The sequence below is a fragment of the Hermetia illucens genome, chromosome 4 (assembly GCF_905115235.1).
Source record: "Hermetia illucens chromosome 4, iHerIll2.2.curated.20191125, whole genome shotgun sequence".
NCBI classification, from domain to species: Eukaryota; Metazoa; Arthropoda; class Insecta; order Diptera; family Stratiomyidae; genus Hermetia; species Hermetia illucens.
Window position 1 is genome coordinate 19,368,368 of NC_051852.1, and position 13,629 is coordinate 19,381,996.

At 44.0% G+C, this 13,629-nt stretch overlaps 1 protein-coding gene across 1 annotated transcript; it reads left to right on the forward strand.

The window, feature by feature from the left end:
* Positions 1-1,464: 1,464 nt before the first annotated feature.
* Positions 1,465-13,029, forward strand: LOC119653820 (eukaryotic translation initiation factor 3 subunit C). The gene is made up of 7 exons (XM_038058854.1): positions 1,465-1,575; positions 1,830-1,946; positions 9,652-10,886; positions 10,956-11,109; positions 11,179-11,708; positions 11,972-12,500; positions 12,609-13,029. Exons 2-7 carry the CDS (start codon positions 1,851-1,853, stop codon positions 12,747-12,749), a joined length of 2,685 nt encoding a protein of 894 aa, XP_037914782.1. The 5' UTR covers positions 1,465-1,575; positions 1,830-1,850; the 3' UTR covers positions 12,750-13,029.
* Positions 13,030-13,629: the final 600 nt, after the last annotated feature.

Sequence of the window (13,629 nt, forward strand, 5' to 3'; positions counted from 1 at the left end):
GCGTTCTCTTTAACCTGGCCCTCGAGAAAGTGATTCGCGATGCCGATGTAAATGCGGGAGGCACCAACTTCAAGTCCACCCAACTACTGGCCTACGCTAACGATATCGACATCATGGGAAGAACAACCCGAGATGTACAAACTGCCTTCATCCAGATCGAGCAGGCGGCGCGAGATCTTGCACTGCACATCAAAAAGGCAAGACAAAATATATGGTGGCAACGTCAGCACCGAAAACCAACCAACCAGCAACATCAAACCGCACTAGTCAAACAGGAAGAATAAAGATAAGAGACCACAACTTTGAGACCATTGATAATTTCTCTTATCTAGGGTCGAAAATCACAACCGATAACAACTACGATGATGAAATCCGCGCTCGGTTGTTGGCAGCCAACAGAACCTATTTCAGCTTACAAAAACTGTTCCCCTCGAAACGTTTCACCATAGGGTGAAAGTTCTTACTGTACAAGACAATGATCTTGTCAGTCCTCATGTATTCCTCGGAAACTTGGGTTCTTAGCAAGAAAAATTACGAACTCTTGGCCGCGTTCGAGAGAAGAATTTTTGGTCTCCTACATGAGGATGGACGATTTCGTAGCCTACATAACGACGAAATCTATGAGCGATACCATGACCGTCAAGTTGTGGATCAAATCCGGCTCAATAGGTTACGGTGGGCGGGTCACTTAATTCGTGTGGATGAGGAAGATCCAGCCCGGAAAGTCTATAAAGGCAATATCTATGTTAGAAAAAGAAGACGAGGCAGACTCTGCCTGAGATGGAGCGATGGCGTAGGTCAGGACGCCAGACAGCATTTAAGGATATCGAATTGGTGGACCTCTGCACAAAACCGGGATGTCTGGAGTTCCTTATTAAGGCTGGCCTAGACCGGATATCGGCTATTGCGCCGTTGATGATGATCATTTAAGAATGTTCTCACAAAAAAGTCTGGGGAAACCATTTTAGGGTCTTCAATGGAACAATGGATGGTTACAAAAGAGGAAGTAAGTTGCTTCCCAAGTGGTCTGGTCCGTCATTAAGTGGGTGCGAACTCAGGATTTCCTGCATCTTCAACAAAAAAAAAACTGATAACTTTTAGTTAGTAACTTTCCCTTTTTCGAAATGCTCTTATATACAAATATTTTTTAAATTCTGTCGTTAGTTATTTGGAAGATCATAATTACTTAAAATTTTAATATATACCAGCATTTTCATGGAAATTTGCAGACATCCATTATTTCGAATCCCTTCCAGTTGTTACTCAGGGTAGATCCCCATCTCACAAGTGGGTTACTAACTTATTTGTCCCAGAATATCAATTGACACGTATTATTAATTGGAATTAAATTTTCAAATCAAATTAACAACTGATGAACACGTTCTCCCGCTGGAATTGTTTATTTCACTTGAGCCATATTCCATTACCTTGCAATCTGGCACTTCCATTCCAGTCAAAAATCCACAGTGACATTTGCCGACACGGCTAGCAACCTTTCAGAAAAGCGCATTCGGCGCTTAATGTCAAAGTTTGTGACAAGTTGCTAAAAATCTTGGATTTTTTAGTAAATTGAAGGCAAGTTTGTGATCATTTTAACTTTATCGTGCACCTCAGCCATGGCAGAAAGCGACAAATAAAATTCTTGTTGTGAACGTTCGTTTTTTCGCGATATTATCAATATGACGGCGGCGATGACGGTGTGGCACTTTTGCAACATGGCCAAGCCGATCCCTCATAACCTCGAAACGGATCGCTTTCTGTCACGGCTGTGATTTGTGAAAGTACGGAAGATATTAATGAGGATATTGTGGTGATTGGTTTCGTTGCAGGTTCATAGCTAGACATCGAAAATGTCCCGTTTTTTCGCTGGCGGATCCGATTCGGATTCAGAAACAAGTAGTGAGGAGGAGCAAGTTCAATTTCCACGACCGACTGCGACGTACTCGGTGAGTGTTGACCTGTTTTTTTTGTTCGTTTTGGGGTAGTATTAAGTGGTGCACGTTGATTTTCGTGTTTTGGGCATCCAGCTTCTGGGAATGCTACATATTGTGTCGATAAATCGTAAATGTTTGGGAAAGCTTTTGGACGTATCTTCAGACCCACAGGAATCAGAAACAAAATTTTTATTCTGTTCACGGTCGCGGAAATAAATATTCGAGTCTAGAATATTAGCCTGTTTACGACTATGTCGTTCCATGTTCAAATATGAGAATCCAAAATAAACTTAGAATTTCTGCAGTGAATGGTTCGGTTTACAAAAAAGGCCCGTTTGCGGCCTCATTCGCCTTTTCGTTATACAAATTTCCGCTATGCGCAGGGACCTGGAGGACGGGAACAACCTTAAAGCATGCTTTTCTCGTTACGTCATGGGTCCGGGCTCCTGGATAATTGGCTGGCGATTTGTTCGTGAGAGTTTTGGTAGTTTGTAGGGAATCCGTGATGATGGGAATTTTATCTAACTTTGCGGCGCCTCACAATTTAGTGTCCTGCACGATGGATAGGAGCTCCGCTGAGAGGAATCAAACTGAAGATGTCCTGAAAAGAGAAAGAAGGTGTTCGACCTTTGAGAAAATTGCGCATACGGAGTTTGAAGAGCCGATCGAGGCTTCCGTGTCCAGAATCGGGGGATTCAATGGTCTTATCGAGATCCCTGGGACTGAAAATTGAAGAGAGGACGTAGTTCAGAATCGATCTGACAATTCCTCTGAATATTTTGAGGGCTCCCGTAGCGAAATTAATGACCCTAGTCACTTTTTTGGCTTTGACCGAGACGGAATCAATGTAATCCTTCACTGAAAGGCAGGCTTAAAAAGGTGAAGTCATCACAATATTGAAAAATCTCGAGTTTGTGGTGGAATTTTTTTGAGGGGAGACTGTAAACATTGGAAAGTATCGGACTAAAGACGTATCTTTGTGGAAGGTCATTGTTTACCGTAACATAATGGCTCAGCATGGTCAGCTTCCTATTGCGCATGATATCCAAGGGATCCAGAGAGTGATTTGAGAATGTCTCATATTGGCCATGATGCCCATCAGGAGGGATAGGTCCACCCTCAAACAGGCCTTGCTAATGTTTATCGATAAATCAAGGACATCCTTTTTGTAGTTCCTTTCAAGGGAGATGTGGAGAAGGAGATGGTTGAGGCAGGAGGAGGTGGACTTGTGTCTGCAGTAGGCAAAACCCTTGTCAGGGAGCAAGTGGAGATCTCCGAGGCTTGGATGAGTCTTGACCATAGAATGTGTTAATTTGGGAAAGCCATTTAGGAGAGAGACAATTCAGAAATTATTTAGGTCTTGAGGATCGGAACCAGTTTAACCTCGCGCCAGTGCCCAGGCTGATTTTGGTTGAGTCATGTCTTATTAATGGCTTCTAGGGCCTTAGCCATTGAAAGTAAGTATAAATGACTTCGTCTGTGCTAGGGGTTGAGGACATTTTATGTCTGTCAAGTACCTCGTTAAATTCGAGCTGGTAGAAAGGTTGGGAGGCGAAGGTGGGGAAGAATTCAGAACCACTTATTATAGTGGCTTTTCACAAGGTTCAGAAAATGGAGACAAATGGTCTCATCCCTGGCATCGAGGTGTTCATGATGGTCCCGGAGAGATTTAATCCGGTTAATCTGTTGAGGATTTGCAGTCGGATATATTCATTCTCCTTCCTCTTGGCCTCTTTCATGACTTGAAACCAATGGTTTCTTGCCTCAGTGAAGGATAAACATTTTCATGATTTGCCAACCTTTTGAATTTTCTGAAGGCCTAGCCAGGAAGAGGGGCCGGCACTCCACTCTATCGAATGCCTGATCTGGGTGCAATATCGAGGCTTTTAAGTCCCCATCCAGCGTATCAAGCCTTTTGGTCGTTTACCATCGACTTCGATGTTCAGACCAATCTTGGCAAGTGAATTGTCGTTAGCACGAATTGCGTGACCGTACCATCGAAGACGCCTCTCGCAATTTTTCCACGATCGGTGCATCCCTCTAACGATCGCGGATATCCTCATTTCGAATGTGATCAAAACGTGTTACGTGTAGCGTCAGTCCAACGCAACATCTTCGTCTCCATTATCGCAAGACGCCATTCATTGTTTTTTTATATTTGGCCAACACTCAGAACCATAGAGGGCGACAGGACGGACGACATTGCGGTAAATTTTAGATTTGAGACGTTCGTTGATACGTCGATCACAAAGAACACCAGTTGTGGAACGCCACTTCATCCAGGTTGCGCTAATGCGTGAAGCAATTTCATAACGCAGTTCTCCATTGGCTGATAGCGTTGACCCGAGGTATTTAAATCGCTGAGTTCTGGCAGATCAGTACCGCTGACAGTAATTGTGCTGTTTTATGGGGATCGGTCGCCCAGTACTGCCAAACATTCGTTCAAATCTCGGATTTATCCATACTTGTTTTCTTGATTCCTTTGCGTTTGCAGTGTTGATGGGAAACTCCGAAAGTGCATGAACATCAATTAGTTTCCTGCTACCCCCGCCTGCTGGGTTTTCAGGAATTGTAGGACCATTTGGATGATCTCATGTTTTGAAATCGAGTGAAGATAATTCGAACTTCTTTTTGAGAAAGTACACAGTGTTGGATTTCCGGTTCGGTACGCCGTCGGACTGTTAACTAAACACCTCCCCATCGTCAGAGAGCTAGCTTGGAACCGTTTGTCACATTACTTCAGGCTAGTTCCCGAACTATCCCGCCTTGCGGAGCCTTCAAATCAAGGAATTCCTTTCACCAACGGGAGGGGAGAGGAGGAGTTTAAGGTTTAAAGTTTTCTCCACTGGTCCATCTCTATTTTCTTAGCAACGAGAAGGACCCGAACGTAATGGGCAACACCCACCTGTCCGCACTCCTCACTCGTCGCATCAATATGCCGAGTCTGCTTTGCGCCTGGTCGACAATGCGTGCAGCAACAAATGCCGCGACTTCTGCATAGCCGACCAGGCACGATTCTTCGGGCATGTCGAGTTTAAGTAGAGTCTCATAGGTAGCTTTCCAGAGGTTCGGCCCTAAGATGGATCCCTGTGCTACTCCCGAAGTGATTTCCATCCTCCTCTGACCTTCTAGTGTTTCATAGAGCAGAGAGGGTTTCTCAGATAGTCGCTCAATATTCGTAAGAGATAGTTCAGCACGTGGAAAGTATTGTCTAGTGTGCCTAGAATGTCTTTCCATCTTAAGGAATTAAAGGCGTTTCTGACTTCAAGCGTTACGAGGAGCACCACCCATCGATTTCGGCGACTATGTGCCTCCGCTCGTCAAACGACTTGCACGACGTGCATGACAGCATCAACTGTGGCTAATCTCCGGCAGCGGATATCCCTTCAGTTAGTCTACTTTGGATGAGCTTTTCGAGCACTTTTCCAACAGTGTCAAGCATACATAGTGGGCGATATGAAGACGGCAACTCTGGGTCGCCTTTCCTTTTGTGGATCAGGGCAAGCTTCGTCGCCTTCCAACGAGCAGGGAAAGTGCCCTCTTTCAGGCAAGCATTGAATGCGCCGAGCAGTAGGTCTGGCCGGTATAGGAATATTAGTTTGTATATCTCTGCTGGAATTTTTCGGGTTACCAGTTTGTAACCTCACGGTCCCCATTCACCTCGTCGACCAGATCCTGCCAGCCGCGAGCGTTGCTCTTGTTTATTGCGCTGCAGAGTCTCCTTTTGGCTGGTTTGTATTCCATCACTATGGTACATGCCTCCTCCCGGTCGCTTAGACGTTGTGTTAAGCGGCACAGCCTGTGACACTCCTTCCGGGGCTCTGCGATTTCCACAGTCCACCAATACATAGAAGGTTTGCCACGTCTCGATGTCCTCCTGGGCATGGAGGCTCCGCAGGCAGTCGTTATCAGGTTCATCACTGAATTTACAACAGTGTCGGCTGCAGCGCCACCGCCCTCAGGAGTACCCCCTAGCGCGACCCCATCTGTTCCAAGAGTTTCGACAAACCTCCCGGTTCACTTTCGCGACATTCCATGCACAGAAAGAGCGGCGGGGTGGCGCACATCGAGAGTTTGTGTCCACCACTTCAAAGGCAATGTATTGATGGTCGCTTGCCGAGAAGTCTTCCAGAACGCGCCACCCGTCTACCAGCGACACCAGTGATTCCGAAGCGAAGGTTACATCTGGAATCCGGGTGGCTCGGAAAGTCCTGGGGACAATTGAAGCCAATTTGAGCGAAATATGAACGATGGCATGTAGGTCCGGTTGACGCTCTACACCCCATCTCAAGTTCGCAAATCTCTTGGTTATATGCTAATGTTGAGGGTAGCGCACCAAAATTAAATCAGCAATGCAATTCGCATTCAGACGGTGCGTGAATAGGTTTGTCTGGGACTCTGTTATTTGCTGCGTCTTTGTAATGGCTCATATCATCAGTCATCGGTTGAAACCGTCAACGACGGCCGAGTAATAGAACTAGTTGGTGGGATTACTGAAAACAAATTGCATACGTTTCCAAAGACCGCCTGGTTGAGGTCGTACTCGGATTGTACACTTGATCGAAGCTTACGGAACGAGCGATGCCAGTAAAGCCGATTGTGGGCAAGAAGCTGCATACGTGATGTGTCTAGGTAGCCATCAGAATTCATCGACAATTTTCTTATGAAAGGGCATGGAATGTAGGTTCAATCACGAGCAAAAATGCAGTCCTCGACGATTATTAATTAATTTCGAAAAATTTATCAGGATTGCGGATTGGTTTCTTTTTCATCGTCGCGGTTCAAATCTCACTGGCGACAGTGGGATTTGTATCATGATTTGACGTCAGATACCAGCCGACTCAGCTGTGGGTGAGTACCTGAGTCAGGGTAATAATCTCGAGCGAGTGCAACGCGTAATCCTGTAATTACCGTTACGGTCTTGAATGAAGTGCACTAACACACTTCAAAGCACTGATCAAATTGGTTAGTTGCACCAACAATTATTCTTTTTCTTCGGTCAGTCGTTCACTACTTAATGGCGCATAGTACATCAGCCGTCTACGATCAACTGAAATTCGTTTATACTCTCCCAAGACGTTTGCACTCCAATGTTTTGCGCCACGTGCTCCTGGGGCCATACTTATTAACCATCTTAAAGTGGTGGGTTCCACCGCATGATGTAGCCAAAACCGTTCCTTAATATGCGATCTATTCAATGTTACTTCCGTGTTCTGATGAACACATCTACGGATAACTATTCTGTGGACCGATGAAGTTCTTCGTTCAAAATTGCATGAGGCAAGCGTATCCAGATAACAAGTGTCGAAAAGGGGTTGAAACTTTTGGGTGACACAGAAAGAACATTGGTACACAACAATTTCAACTTAATCTTGGTGTTTGGACAAGTTAGTGATTTCGGTGTCACCGTCTGCAGACACGACGCTTCCTAGATATACAAATTGATCGACTCTCTTGATGATCTGCCTATTAATGCAGATAGGGAGAGTGCAATGACTCATCAGATTAACGAGGTTCATTTTGCAGAGGAGAGTATTGAGCTGCGTCCTGCAGAAATTGTGTGAAGTCGGTATAATGCGGTGTTGAAGAATGTAGAGCTGTCACAAGTGGATATTTATTACTATACCTCTTCGTCTTTAGACAATATTTATTTTGAAGTGTCTATCACATACTATACCGTTATCTTTGACGGACAAGTTAGGGTGGTATTTCGTCTCCGGTATATTTGCAATCAAAATACGAAGGCTATCCATGAAGGTTGAAATTCGGGAGATCATGTTTTGGAAATCGTAGTTGAGTTGAAAAGCTGAAGTAATATTGATGTTGGTAACGGAAGGTATCGGTGTGAGCTGGTGTTGCATGGGAGCTCTCTTTTGGATAGCATTGTTGATAACAATTCCGAGCTTGCGGGTGTGATATTTGTTGGCAACCAGGGGGTTGGGCCTTTTATGCAAGGACGATGTTTGTTACTTACAGTTTTTGCACTGGTTACCGCTGAAAAGGAGATTTCGTTGGCGGTGGTAACTGAGAATACTTGGGTGCAAGATTTTGTTACATACACTGGAAGTTCAAGGACGTCGATTGAAGAAATTCTTGTATACTGGAAACCCGAAATGTCTCGTACCTTCGTTATCTGTTTTATTACTTGCTGGTCTTTCTCGATACCATGATTATCTGTTAGCTTCTCCAAGAACAAATTTTCCACGAGCAAAAATGTATCTGGAAGAAAGAATATGCCGTGCTCACTGTACGTTTGTTATTTCCTATTATTCCCTTACTCAGGTAGATGGTTTAGTCTAACTTCAAAATGGAAACTAATTTCTATTGCTTACAAGAATTCTAATGCAAATATCATGGAGGTCTTGAGCAGAATATGATGATCTCCTCTATTTCGTCAGGTCACCTGTCACATTCCATAAACTTCCGAGAAGCTGGCACTCTTCATTCACTGTTCTGTGCCATATGGCTTTAGGGCGATCGACTCGCCGGCCATCCTAGGACAGTAGGGTTTCATTGTATGGTACAATCCCCGATAAAACCCTGCAGCTTTGAGTTGATGAAAGCTAGGAGTTTCCGAGCTGTGATCACCTTCTAATGCTACTCCTATATAGCAGCACAGAGAGAATCTTAGAATAGGCGTGGGATAGCACCAGCTTGACGTTGGTATTGAGATAGTTGAATTACCAGGTTTTGGCCAAAACAGTGAAAGTGGATTTAGCGCTGTTATATGTGGATCGGCATCAGTTCGAGGTCGCCCTTGGTCTATCAGTCGATATACAAACCCTGGAGAACTCTACTTTGGAGTTTTGAATTCCTCAAAGATTTTACCGCGATGCAGCACGTGACATTTGGCAATGTCATATTTCGGCGTAATAATATCTACTAGCTTCTCCGGAATGGCACCCCCGCGTAGAGCATTCCAGATGCATTTTCTGCTTACGCTGTCGAAGCCTTCTTGAAAACGATAAAAAGTGGCTGGATGGGTGATCTAAACTCCCCATACTGTTCCAAGATAATCTAAAGAGGATTCTCTGACGATCAAGCTTTCGAAGAACACTTCGATATGTTCCAGGATTATTTTGGCTATTATCTTTTCTACAGCAGGAAACACGCAAATATCCTTCCATTTGTCGCTCTCACTATGTGTTCCCTTTTTCGGTATTTTAACCATTTCCATTCTCTCTTCTTCATCTACAAGAAGTGGATCTTAACCAGATATTACACGGTTGAGATTCATGATGAAATGCTCTTTCCACTTTTCAGCCGCTCATCATAGTAGATAAGAAGCCCACCATTAACGTCCCTCCCAGGACCATTGAAAATCTTATGATGACCAGCAGCTCTGTTTTGATGCAGTATACGGTAAATTCTGCTTTCCTGACCAAGGCAAATGTGTAATTATTTTTTTTTTATCATGGCACATGGAAAGCAAGGAAAGGTAATTCTACTGGGGATTCACCTTTGTTTGATGAATTTGTTTGTGGAACCCAATTTGGTGTTTCCCTATAGGCCGGCCTTTAGGAGGTCTATTTTAATCGTTTCTATTAGAGTTGGTGCCCTCGTATTTGATTCATGAGTTCCATTCCAATATCTTCCCAGTAGTTTCCAGAGGAAGTAAATTGAAGTTAGATTGCAGGTGAATTAAGGGTCGCATTATTAAAAATATTATAGACGAACACATTTCTAATTTCCTTCAAACACATTCTTCTCTTTACAGTTCAGCGATGACGAGGAAGAAGTCAAGCGTGTGGTACGTTCTACAAAGGAGAAACGTTATGAGGATCTCTCCAATTGCATCAAGAACATCCGAAACTACAAGAAGATCAAGGATATGGCCAGCATCTTGAGCAGTTTCGAAGATTTAACCAGGGCATACCAAAAGGCCTTGCCTGTCATCTCGAAAGAAGAAAATGGTATTACTCCACGATTCTACGTTCGATGCTTGGCCGAACTCGAAGACTTCATCACTGAAGTGTGGGAGGATCGCGAAGGTCGTAAAAATCTCTCTAAGAACAATTCCAAATCGTTGGGAACACTTCGCCAGAAGTTCCGTAAATATATCAAAGACTTTGAAGAAGATTTAACCAAATTCCGCGAGTCTCCTGACCAAGAGAGTGAGGAAGAGGAAGAGCACGAAGCATCTGCTTCGGAAAGTGAAGAGGAGGTAGCTGCTCAGAAGGCCGTGCAGTTCAGGAAGGAAGTTGAAAAGCCATCGAAGCAGCCAAAGGATGAGGATTCAGGGGATTCTACTGATTGGGGTTCTGATTCTGAATCTGAGACTGAATCATCTGATGATGATAATCAGTACATGAACATTCGCGAGCGGTTCTTGAAGCGTACCACGGAAAAGGAGGAGAAGGATGAAGACGTTGAGAAGAAGAAAAAGAAAGCCAAGGAAATTAAGCCCCGTCGTAAGCGGGAAGAAGAGGACGAGGAAGGTGGTTGGGAAACCGTCACTAAAGGTCCTGCTACTTCTGCTGAGAAACCGAAGATGTTTGCTAAGGATGCAGAAATCGACATTGGACTCGTTCTGAACAAGCTTAGTGAGATTATGTCGGCGCGTGGAAAGAAACGTACTGATCGTCGTCAACAAATCGAGCTGTTGTACGAGTTGATGGCGATCGCTCAGCTACACAATCTGGGAAATGCCTGTGCCGTGAAGATTCGTTTCAATATCATTTCCGCTATTTTTGACTACAACCCTAAAGTTTCGGAACCAATGAAATTGGAGTATTGGGCCAAGCTGGTGGTGGCAATGAAGGAAATGCTGCAAATTCTTTTGGCAACGAAAGACATTACCTTGTCAGAAGGGGTATTGGAAGATCAGGAAGAGTATGAGAAGGCGCCCTATTATGTTCGTGGATGCGCTTTGACAGCTGTTGAACGGCTGGATGATGAGTTCACGAAATTGTTGAAGGAATGCGATCCTCATTCGAATGAATATGTTGAAAGGTAAGTTTTTTTTGGGTGCCATCCATGGCTTTGAGGCGGTTAACTGAAGTGGAATTTTTTTTTCCAAAGGTTGAAGGATGAAGTTGTTGTAACCGAGGTTATTGAGCAAGTCTTGCAATACACTGAACGAATTGGGTCCGACAACGAAATTTGCAGAGTGTATCTGAGGAAGATTGACCATTTGTATTACAAGTTTGACCCGAATGTATTGAAGAAGAAGAAGGTAAGGACCAGTTTTGAGGCTAGCGGGGAGATATACTAAGGGTTTTGGTATTTTTTTTTAATTCCTCAGGGTGAGCTTCCTGCCAACACATCAACCTCTGTCGAAGTAATGGATAAACTCTGCAAATTCATCTACGCCAAGGACAACACTGATCGTATTCGTACCCGTGCTATTCTCTGCCATATTTACCATCATGCTCTCCACGACAACTGGTTCCAGGCACGCGATTTGACCCTCATGTCTCATCTTCAGGAGAATATCCACAACGCTGATCCTTCCACTTTGATTTTGTACAATCGAATGATGGCCAACTTGGGATTGTGTGCTTTCCGTCAGGGCAACGTCAAGGATGCGCATCGTTGCTTAGTGGAGCTGATGGTGACGGCAAAACCAAAAGAATTGCTGGCACAAGGTCTCTTGCCACAAAGACAACACGAACGATCGGCCGAACAGGAGAAGGTTGAAAAACAACGTCAAATGCCATTCCATATGCATATTAATTTGGAATTGCTGGAATGCGTGTATTTGGTTTCGGCTATGCTTTTGGAAATTCCGTATATTGCTGAGCATGAATTTGATGCTAGGAGGAGGATGATCAGGTAAGGATTTTAAATTAGATTAAGGAGGAGTCGAGGCCACCCCTTTCTTCGTATACGCGGTTGTTATGAGTTGCTTCAAGTCGTAGATTTGAAGGAGGGGAAGATCAAGATGTTGTAAATTGTAGAGGGAGTGAAGTGCGGAAGCAACGCCATCATTCCGCGATGAGTTTAACACATTTATATTTCCATCAATCAATGTTGTTATATTGCAATCGAGTTTGTTTGGGCTTTCGCTATAACTTAATATGTTCTACAACTTTCAGTAAAACATTCTACCAGCAACTGCGTTCGTCCGAGCGGCAATCCCTTGTCGGACCGCCAGAGTCCATGCGTGAACATGTGGTCGCCGCCGCCAAGGCAATGCGTTGCGGCAACTGGCAAGCCTGCGCGAACTTCATTGTCAACAAGAAGATGAACGCAAAAGTCTGGGATCTATTCTACGAGGCTGATCGCGTGCGTGAAATGCTAACACGTTTCATCAAAGAGGAGAGTCTGCGAACCTATCTCTTCACCTATTCGAACGTCTACTCATCGATCAGCATCCCGTCCCTGGCTCAAATGTACGATCTTCCTAATCCCAAGGTTCATTCGCTGATCAGTAAAATGATCATTAACGAGGAATTGATGGCCAGCTTGGATGACCCAACGGAGACAGTTGTTATGCATCGTTCGGAACCATCACGGTTACAGGCACTTTCCATGCAATTGGCTGATAAGGTGACAAACTTGGTCGACGCTAACGAGAGGATCTTCGAAATGAAGCAAGGAAACTATTTCCAGAGAGGAAATATGGTAAGTCTTTTGGTCAATTCAGTATGAGTAGAATCAAAATGTTTTCATTTCCTGTAACGTTCTCGGGTCGAAACCCTTTTGTTAATCCGCTACTTTTCATTGTAACAGGGAAATCGCGATCGCGGCAACTACCGCAATCAAAATATGAATCAAGGTGGCAACTGGGGTGGACAACGTCGTGATAATCGTAATCAAAGAAATCGCCAACAGCGCGACAATCGCAATCAGAATATGATCGAAGAGGAGTAGAACGGAATCTGCTGAAGGAAATTGTTTGCATAGAACACTGATTTGACGACGAGTTGTATAAATAAAATTGTTTGATTGATAAGGAAGAGAGAAGGAACAAAGCCGGAAACCATCATTCAAGTGCTAAACAATGTTTACCGAATTCTTAGTGGTAACAGTAATCCTGGAAACATCTAATGACTGTGTGAAGTATAAGCTAGTTTTACGATTTCTAATGAAATACTTCAAAATAGAACAACAAAACATTTTTTATAAAAATATAAATCCGGTAACGAACGAATCACTTGTGTTTTTATTTGGTCAAAGGATTTCAGGTGTTTTAGAGGAGATTTAGTATGTTTGCTGAGAAAAGGACTTGAAGGTAAAGGTTGATAGCGACTGCTCTGTGGGGCCAAATCCCTATGAAGCGGTGTTCAAGTTAGTCTGATGTGTAGTGCAAGAAACTACAACAAAACGGACGGTTATGAGCCTCCAACCATAAAAGGACTCCGCATGCCAGGAAAAGAAGAAGGAAAAACGCTGCTCTACGAATTTCATCCTTTTGCTTGTCTCGAGAGGGTATGCATTTCAAAATGTAAGAAGATACGAGCAGTTTAGGTAGTATGGAATGGAAAAACTGAGTTCAACCTCCCAATCTAGAGGAAGCATGGTCGGGATTTCTTTTCTAGCCAATATGACTACTTCAGTTTTTTCCAGAACAGGGCTGAAACTATGACTCGAGAAAGACCTAGAGGGCAGAGCGGATTTAACAATAGACCACAAACAGAGAAATCCGCGACGGCCTAACGATGAAACCAGAACGCGAGCTAAAACTGGAAAATAAAAAAACCGCTCGATCGCGCGCGTAGAGCAGTGAGTCTCCGGACCCAATTGCCGCGAT

What these genes read in the sequence shown, in the direction of transcription:
- LOC119653820 (XM_038058854.1), top strand. Translation starts at nt 1,851, where the DNA reads ATGTCCCGTTTTTTCGCTGGCGGATCCGATTCGGATTCAGAAACAAGT. An exon ending in GCTAGGAGGAGGATGATCAG is followed by an intron (nt 11,709 to 11,971) that starts GTAAGGATTTTA and finishes TACAACTTTCAG; the next exon opens with TAAAACATTCTACCAGCAAC. An exon ending in ATTTCCAGAGAGGAAATATG is followed by an intron (nt 12,501 to 12,608) that starts GTAAGTCTTTTG and finishes TCATTGTAACAG; the next exon opens with GGAAATCGCGATCGCGGCAA.